This window comes from Tinamus guttatus, unplaced genomic scaffold (genome assembly GCF_059628265.1).
Source record: "Tinamus guttatus ecotype Peru unplaced genomic scaffold, ASM5962826v1 Tinamus_guttatus_pri_ptg000629l, whole genome shotgun sequence".
NCBI classification, from domain to species: Eukaryota; Metazoa; Chordata; class Aves; order Tinamiformes; family Tinamidae; genus Tinamus; species Tinamus guttatus.
The window spans coordinates 1,850,574-1,859,816 of NW_028289163.1; the positions used below are offsets into that span (position 1 = coordinate 1,850,574).

A 9,243-nucleotide genomic window follows, 5' to 3' on the forward strand; every position below is an offset into this window, starting at 1 on the left:
GGAGATGGTGGTGAAGGTGAAGGAGATGATGGTGGTGAAGGTGAAGGAGATGGTGGTGAAGGTGAAGGAGATGATGGTGGTGAAGGTGAAGGAGATGATGGTGGTGAAGGTGAAGGAGATGATGGTGGTGGTGAAGGTGATGATGGTGGTGGTGAAGGTGATGATGATGGTGGTGAAGGTGATGATGATGGTGGTGAAGGTGAAGGTGATGATGGTGGTGGTGAAGGTGAAGGTGATGATGGTGGTGGTGAAGGCGATGATGATGAGGGGTGGTGGTGGTGAAGGTGAAGGAGATGATAATGAGGATGATGATGGTGGCGACGGTGGTGGTGAAGGAGATGATGATGATGGTGGTGAAAGAGATGAGGATGATGATAATAATGGTGGTGGTGGTGGAGGAGGAGGAGGACGTGGTGGTGGTAGTAGTAGCAGTAGTCACGGTCATGGAGATGGAGGCGGTCGTGGTAATGTTCATGGTCATGCTGCTGCTGCTCATGGTCATAGTCACTGGTGTCACGGTCACACTGCTCGTGGTCATGGTTGTGGTCATGGTGGTGGTGCCTCCTTGGAGGGACAGTGATGCAAGCCTAAACTGGCCTCTCTCTCCCAGCAGCAGGTCCCCATTCCACAATGCCTTTGCTTGAAAAGCCAGGTAGGCCCCAGAGTGGTGTTTTGCAGCCAAGGGGATGCTAAAAGGATGGATTAAAATTGCTTGGGGGTGTTGAATACCTTATGGAGGTCAGCTCTGCCCAGTCAGTGGTTTGTCACTATAAAATCCCCTACGCATCAAGGGGACCCGTCCCGTGAAGGTCCCGGCCTCCCGCACCCCTCTGCGGTGGCACTTGGCCCTTGGCCGCTCCAACATTCATTGACCTTCTGGGCAGATTTGGGGGTTCAGATGGAATGCCATCCCAGCAGCTTCTTGGTGCCCCCTAAAACCAAGGGCAGTTGGTGCCAACCTGCAATAATCCAGGAGGAGAGGGGAGGCTCTGCCCAAATAACGCCCTGTCCGCCCGGCCTGGGCCACGTCCCCTTCACATCCCGCTGCTCCGCGCGGGCAGCATAAATCCCATGCCAGGAGCTGAGGTATTTAACCTTTAAAGCAGTGGGTCCTGCACTATTTATTCTGCTGCTCTTATCATTCCCAAGTGTGACAAGTTTGGAAAAGGGCTATTATGTTCCTAAAAATGTAATCATATAATGTGCGTGTTTTATACAGAAAACGGTGAGCAGGTGTTGATGAAAAATGAAAGCTATTTGCAAATCTTGTAAGTACCTTTTCGTAAAAGCTGACACAAAGGAACTCTTTCACACTTCTAGTTCATCTTTTGTTCTGCTTGATTTACATTCAAAGTACATCAAAATACATTACAGAAATACAGATAGAGCTGAACGTTTTTGTATTTTATAGGAAAAATAAAGATCAGAGAAAGAGACTCGTCCATGAAATCTGTTCCTTTTTAGACAGCAGTCAGTCTGTAAGTAATACTTACAAAAGCATTCTTAGAGACATTCCTAATATGTTATTGATATGCAGACTATTGATGTGAAATTTATATATGGAGAGCAGAGATATAAAGTTTGTTCATACAATTTCTATGGCAGTGTAGCTAAGTTGTTGTATTACACACTTCCTGCCTTTATAAAGCTGAACACAATTAATATCTTACAATTAATTTTAACATTACAGGAATAGAGTCAGTATAAGTAAATTATATATTAACTTTATGATTTTTTTATTGCTTTGGCATCAATTTCTTACTGTTACTGCAAACTAAACACCAAAACCCAAACTTACAGGTTTTTAAAACCAGGCAAATGTGCTTAATCAGCCCTAAAGAAAGCTGATGTTGAGAATATATGAAGTCAGTACTGATTTTATGTTCAAACCATAATGCTTTTTTTCTCTACTAGGTCCAAGAAATTGATGCTTTGAGGACAGAAAATAGGAAGCTAAAAAATGCGGTACATCTTTTACATTTTTATTTAAGTTTGGAAGCAGTTTGTTGTATGCCATTTTTTTTCAGTTGCACTGGGAATAATCACATCAATTTAACACCTTGAGGTCCTTTACTGTACAGACTTCACTGTTAATGTTTCTGTATTTGTGCCCAATGCTGTTTTCATTCTCTTTTCTCTTCCTCAGAACTCTAGGCTGCGATATAAAACAAAAGGTATGTTACCTGAAAAGCATCTAAACATTTCCCAATGGGAAATTTTGTTTCATTAAAATTTGCTAAATTAACAACTGAGTTAAGATCAAGCATCTGTTACTAAAGATCTTTTTATGCAGCAATATGAAAGGAAAATAGTGAAAAAGGAGGAATTGAGCATACTTGTAAAACTAACTGCTAATAAAGTGAGCTGGATTTGGTTTACATGTAACTTAGATTATATAAATTCTTACCCAGTAATGATACTTATTTGCAGAAGTACTGAATACCTGCAGCTTCTATTTAAGACCATGGGAAATTGTGTGGAAACAGAAATGTGTGTGGGAAGGATTTCTGCCTTAGGCCCCAGCTTTGCCATAACCACCCCTGAAATCAGTACGTGACATTTTGCAGTCAGGCGTGTAGATCATTCATAGCCAAGCACACTGAAATGAGAGAAAAGTCTATTAAGATATAAGCAGAATAATTTGTCCTCATTTCTCCAACCCATCTGGTTGGAAAATAATAGTGAGTTTTAGTATGAGTTTGCTAGATGGAGCTTCTTCTTTTAGTTTGGGTAGCAAAAATAATGTATCATTCCTTTTTCTTCCTAGATTGGGCATTAAGGAAAGAAGAGTATAAAAAGTAAGGATCAGAATTACCTTGCATTGAGTTAAAATGATATACAACTGAGCTAAACTAACGTGGCTTTGTGGTTTAGAAGGGCAGAGCGAATTTCACCCTTGATTAATAAATCTTTCCAATTTCTGGTGGCTAAAGTTCTGTGACAAATTGATGTCTTTATCAGCTTTGTACTTCAGAATTGTTCTGACAAGTAACACATTTATTTGCATTTTGCTTTGTTTTCAAAGTGAGATCGAGAGACTTTCTGGCGAGATATCCAACTACTTAAATGTCACCAATTTCTGGGTAAATATATCAGTATCATGAAAAATTTAGAGAGGGTTTTAATGAGATTAAATGTCCTCTTGAAGATAGATTTTTGCTGAATGCTGCAGTGACATGACAAATAGGTAGAGCAAAGGCAGGAAGCCCTAGAGACATTAATTGTGAAAACGTCTGGAGTTTGTGCCATTTGTTTGTAGAGACTGGACAAGTGTCAAAACCAGTTAAAAAATAAATCTGTATCCCAAAATGGAGCGTAGGAAAACAAATTATAAACTGGGGCCTTAGCTTGTCCACCTGCATTAGAGAAACACTTGCTAGCGATGCATATGTGAAGCACAAGACTTTTATGTACATTCCCACGTGGACATTTTAAGCCTCATAAAAACACCTAGCTTTTTATACTTGCTTTTAAAACAAACTGTATTTTTTGTTTAGTATGAAGATTCGGAGCTTCTGAGTGGCCCAGGTATGTTATTTTTAGTAACTGAAAGAACTGCTAAAATAGCTACAAAGCAGGTTCCCCTTTCTGTGTTAAACCCTTATGCATTTGTTCAGTTACATACCTAAGTGATACGCTTCCTATCTACTTTTTAGCCATCATAATATTAACTGATTTAAAATGAAGACATTTGCATATTAGGAGTCTGAGCAGGATAATTATAGAGATTATAACACAAGCATTTTGAATTCAAAGTTAAAACTTGGATGTCAAGCACGCAGCCTGCAGGGAATTCTAAACATTAAGGTGACTGTACTTCTATTTTTAAATTAGCAGATAAGAAAACACCAAGGGAACAGACCAAACATGTGAGGTGAGCAATGGGAAATGTTTGCTTTACCAACGCCTCTCAGAATAACAACAGGAAATAAAGTTGTAAAATATTTGCACTTGCTTGGTTTAGGAAGCACTTTTTAAAAACTATTCTCATCAGTAATTTACTTATCGATTTTAAATAAAACACTGGAATTTAGCAAGAAACTTGTATCAGCTTAGAGTAAATAAGCAATTAACAGAAATAGTCCCCAGATACCACTTCTGGGGCAAACTATAAGCGATCGGTGGCATTTTAAAGTGATTTTAATTGCATTTTAATTCCTGCAGCACTCAGACAGAGGGCGCCTACAGAGCAGAGGAGAGGTAAGGGCTGCGCGTCCGCGAATCCTCCACAGCTCAATCCACACCACTGCTCTGCTTTCGTGGCACTTGCACTAGGAAAATATTGACCGTGTAGAATTAAACAGATTCTTTTGGTTTGGGCTGCTGCTGCCCTCCTCGGAGGGCTGTTCCTGCCATGCAGCAGCGGCCCAAAATAGGTGACGTTCTCTGGGGATACGACGTGTTGGGTGACTCAGAGCTCCTCGGCGTCTTGTGGCACCGGATTTGCAGGGGGATTTCAAAGCAGTGGCGTGAGCAAGCGATGCCTGTGTCACGCTGCTTCCCAAGATAGATCCCTGCTTTCCGTGCCGCGCGGAGCGTATCATTCAAGCTGCTTTTCACCAGGCGTAGTGAAAAGCAGGATAAAGGAGTGACAAATGGGGTCAGGCGCAAGATGTAGCTGTAATGAAGAGACCTACTTGGCAGTCTGATGGAAAACGAGCAGTATTAATGTGTGTTGGACTCTCCTGCGCTGCTCGAGTCACCCGATTCACTGCGTTACGATGGTTCCTTCCTTTTGGAATTGGTGAAGGATCTCACAGTCCTCTGCCGAGCTCAGTTTCCACATGGAGTCGTTTTGGTGGAAGGGAGAGGGGATGGGTGTCATGTTCCAGCTGCCCCGAGCACCTGGAATACGGATACATCCCTATAACTCCTGCCAAAGGGAAGAGCCTGGAAATACGAAGCTGGCCTTGAAAGTCAGGAGCTCTTATTTCTCTTCCTGTGGGAAAATGATCCTTCCACCTGGAGTCGGGCAGGGCTGGAGGAGGCTGCGGGGAAGGCGGTCGCTCCCGTTAATCGCAGGAGGAGAAGCACATGGGATTAGGGGCTATTCCTGGAGCCACGGAGCTAAAAAGGGGCTCAACATAACAGAGCCTGCGTGCCCTGTCACATCACTATTTATAGCAGAATTTCAAAGGGATAAATCCCATCTTTCACTTCCAATTAAGTAACTCCCCACTTTGTCTAGTGAGCTACACATTTGTTGTCTTTTAAGCACACACTTGGCTTACCAGTTGGGATCACGTTTTGTTTTACTGTTGCAGGTGCTTTGAGTCTCCTTCTTGTAGTATTATAGGCCAGGAACTTGTACATACATAGAAATCTTCATGCAAAAAATAAAATAGAACCCTTCATGTGTTTTAGATAATCAGAGATTTTGCTAGAAAAAAATACTCCTTATTTTACTTTTTATATTCAAACTAACACCTTACTTAAGGAGTAAGTGGGACTACTCGCTTGGCAGAAAGTGCTGCTTGATGTGCATAAGGATTGTGAACTAAAGCAAAAATAATAAAAAGGTATTTAATTGCATTCTGTTGTTTTCTGGCCTTGTTTAGATTTTAAATGATTTGGTGTCTGGAAAGTACTTATCATTTAATTATTTGTTCTGTTTTCTTGGAATGCTTTTGTAATGCCAGTGATTTGTTTTTTCAACTAAATAGCCCAGTGTGTTGTCTCCTCTTAAAATTCCTCTTTGTAATTGTCCTTAAAGGAGAACAAATGCCTTTTTGTGCATCAGCCATTTTTCCTATAGTGATAGATTTGACAAAATAAGTTACAGATCAAAAGTATAATGCAAGAGTAATTTTGTTATCTTAACATCAATATTTTACTCTAGAAAATTCAAAATTCATGTAATTGCTGAGGGGGTGTTTTTTCTTACATTTCAGGACTGTTGCTACTCAGACAGGTGAAGAAAGCTCAAGGTAACATATAATACATAGTGTGAATGAATATTTCAAGAAAAAATAGCAAAGCAATTGGTTTATTTTAAAAAAGTGTATATAGACTGTAAACCTGCAAAATAAGTACAAAACTATCCTAAATTCTGCTTTTTTTATGTTGAAACCTATTATTGCTTCAAGAACTATCACATTCCTTGCTGAGTCATCAGGAGACTGATTTTTAGTCAGATTTAGGAAGTGTCCAGCATGTCTGAAAATAAAGCCCAGTGTTTACAAGCCATTCAATCCGAGCACCCTGCACAATCTGTCCTAAACTGTCCTCTGTTCTTTCAGCCTGGTTATAAACTTGCCACTTTAATAACAGAGATGAAATAATCCAGGGTAAATTTCATTCCAATTTTTATTTTATTAATTACTGAGAGTGAAAATATCCACCCTACATTGAGAAACTTATGCATTATTTTCAGAAAAGACATGTAAAGCAACTGTTTAATATTTTGAGGAAAGCTTTATCGTTTTCCTTCCCCCACAGGATGACTGGGTGGTGGAAGAGCACTTTCATGTCAACGTCACTTGTTGCTGGCCAACAGAATGTTTGACATTTTTTGCAATTCCATTCTTCCGTAAGAATATATTCAAATATGTATATTTATATAAATAAAAAACTATTTAATCTTACTAATTCTAGTCTATGCAAACTCTCCTGTGCTCTCAGTACCAGGTGCAAGGCCCTCTTTAAGGCAGTGAATACATCTTAAAACAGCAGCCTCTAATTGAAGGACCCTGAGTCTGCCCTTGGGTCCCATCACTTGCGTCTGTGTGTCACAACCTGCAGCCACGGCAGGAGTGGGGACAACCCTGGAAGTGCTCTGAGCCCAAGCATTTGCTCCTCAAAGTTAGTATCTTCAATTCAGCAACAAAACTGCATTGCTGTCATGTCACTTAAAGGGTAATAACATTAGTTGCAGGAGAGAGAAAAAACATATCCCCAGCAAAGCTGTCGTGCCAGCAGAATGGAGCCGAAATTCGTGCAAACTTGGAAAAATAGAGCGGTTGCTTGGAAACACTTGTACGTCTTGTGATATGTTTCTTCCTCTGGTTTTCATTCATGTGAAGTGAATTTCTTTACTTCTCTCCCCGCTGTGCACAAGAAAAGCCATAGTTTACAGCAAAACAGGAGACTGGGAGGCAAGTCCTGGCTCTGCATCTGATTTCTGGTGACTTGGGGAAAATCGCCACCGTTCTTCGACTGTAAGAGGATGCTTTTCCCTGGGACATCTTCTACCATGGCACTGAGGGCTCTTGAGGAAAAGTGCTGCATGAAAGGAAAAAGAAAAGGCACTTGGCAGATGAAATAAGGTTTGGATGAGATTCCTTTTCGGAAGAATTTCGAGGTGGTGAAGCCAAAAATCATTTTGTTTTCCTATTAGCTTTGTGTGTCAGCTGCTTTTCCACCTGGGTAAAAAGCAGTCATCATACCGTGAGTATGCATGTCTTTCCTCCTACTCAATTATCTCTCATTAGTAAATACAAATAACTCCATTTAACTGCCTTGGGAACAATTTCTGCATCTATTGAGCTGGCCTACATGAAGTCTTGTGGTTTCCTGTTGCCCTTGGAAAAGAGCACGCTTCATTATGTGGAACAGCTTTACTTCACCTCATTATTTTTTCATAATCTTATTGTGCTTCCCCTTTTAACAAAGAGGGGAAAAAAGGGCAAACAAACAAACCAAGCTGCTTTTTTGGCGCAGAACATCTTTTTGGAGAATGCCTTTTGGGGAGCGCATCTCTCTGTTATGTTGAGCTAATTGGGCCACTCCAGGAGCTTTTTGGGAAAAATCAAGTGAGTTTTAAAGCAAGGAAAGCTCTTTCACAACCGAGCTCCTTCCTCTATGAGTTTTGGAAGTCTTCCTCACAACTGGCTCCAGAGCTAAGTGCTGAAATCCAAGGCTTTGCGTCTCCAACCCGGAGCTTCCTCACCCCGTTTCTCTATTCTCTATTCTAGGGAGATGCTTTTGGTGCCGGCAGCCCCGGATCGTGGGGCTCCTGCTTCACCTGTTGGGTGTCTCGGCACCGCTCGCCATCTGTTCCTGCCTTTATCCGCGTCGGCTCTATCCCTTATCCTCTTTGTGGCACTCCGATTTAGCCTAATGTCCCCTAACAAATCCCGGCCAGTCCTCGCACCCAGGCCAGGCTGCGCTTTAAGCCGCCCTGGTACCTGCAGCGCGAAGGGCCCCAAAGGTGCTGGACTCTCATGAGCATCGTAAGGACAAAACGTGGCCCGGGGGGTCTGGCATGGACCTCATTTGGTGCCACTGGGGCCCGTCCTGGCCCCACGGAGCAGCGGCTGCTCCCGTGTCCTTGGCACCTTCCATCGCTCTCGCCACGCCAAGGGCTGTGTTTTGAGGGCGAACAGTGCAAAACGGCGACTACACCTGCCCAAAGAGCAGCCTGCACGCGAGCTGCGAGCTTCCCAGCCAGGGCGCTCCCGAGAAAGCTCCAATCCCAGCGGAAAACCAAGCAAAGCCCAGAGCCAAGCCCCGGAGGGGGCAGCTCCGAGGCGGATGGGACCCCCTTGGGCTCAGCGGCACCGACCCGGAGCCGGCCAGGATGGGTGACGGCACCATCACGAGCGGTGGGAATCGAACGGGGACACGGACACAGCCAGTGCCCCCGGGAACGGAACGACGGACACTCAAACAGGCAAAAACGGGGCAAGATTTTCTTTCTGTCTGCAAACACCCCCACTATTTTTTTCCTTTTTTTTTTTTTTCCAAATTCTTTTGTTTTTGCATCGAGGAGTGCCAGGAAAGCTCTGCGCAGCCCCTGCGCCGCGGGGGGGGACCCGCCGCCCCAAGCGCAGGCCCTTGTTTCTGCCCGGGCGCCGCGGCCGCCCCCGCGGCAGCAGAACGGCCCTTTGTGCGGGTCCCCGCGCACAGAGGCGCCCATTGAGCGGGCGCAGCTGCGCGCGGCGCGTGACGGCCCCGGGGGCGGCGCGCGGGGTCCCCCCCTCGCCGTGTCCCGCCGGCGGCGCCCACGGCCCCGGCGATGCGGAGCGCGCGGCTCGCCGGCACCGGCGCCACCCGTGTCACGAGCTGCACCGGGCTCAGCTGGGCCCTCCGGCACGAGCGCCACTCGTGTCACGAGCTGCACCGGGCTCGGGTGTGCCCTCCTGCCACCGCGCCACCCGTGTCATGAGCTGCACCGGGCTCGGGTGTGCCCTCCTGCCACCACGCCACCCATGTCACGAGCTGCACCGGGCTCAGCTGGGCCCTCCCATTACTGCACCACCCGTGTCACGAGCTGCACCGGGCTCGGGTGTGCCCTCCTGCCAC

The 9,243-nt window shown here is 44.6% G+C and overlaps 1 protein-coding gene across 1 annotated transcript; it reads left to right on the top strand.

Annotated features, from left to right (window-relative positions):
* The first annotated feature begins 1,195 nt into the window (after nucleotides 1-1,195).
* On the top strand, nucleotides 1,196-6,581 carry LOC148592283 (uncharacterized). The gene is made up of 11 exons (XM_088535321.1): nucleotides 1,196-1,268; nucleotides 1,412-1,478; nucleotides 1,915-1,965; nucleotides 2,147-2,174; nucleotides 2,768-2,798; nucleotides 3,026-3,083; nucleotides 3,498-3,528; nucleotides 3,838-3,874; nucleotides 4,165-4,200; nucleotides 5,892-5,927; nucleotides 6,439-6,581. The coding sequence occupies exons 1-11, from the start codon at nucleotides 1,201-1,203 to the stop codon at nucleotides 6,503-6,505; spliced, it is 510 nt and encodes a 169-aa protein (XP_088391447.1). The 5' UTR covers nucleotides 1,196-1,200; the 3' UTR covers nucleotides 6,506-6,581.
* The last annotated feature ends 2,662 nt before the right edge of the window (nucleotides 6,582-9,243 follow it).

Excerpts from the sequence above, each read along its gene's own strand:
- LOC148592283 (XM_088535321.1), top strand. The coding sequence starts at position 1,201 with ATGTGCGTGTTTTATACAGAAAACGGTGAGCAGGTGTTGATGAAAAAT. Across the intron at positions 3,875-4,164 it reads GAACAGACCAAACATGTGAG|CACTCAGACAGAGGGCGCCT; the intron begins GTGAGCAATGGG and ends TAATTCCTGCAG. Across the intron at positions 4,201-5,891 it reads GCCTACAGAGCAGAGGAGAG|GACTGTTGCTACTCAGACAG; the intron begins GTAAGGGCTGCG and ends CTTACATTTCAG.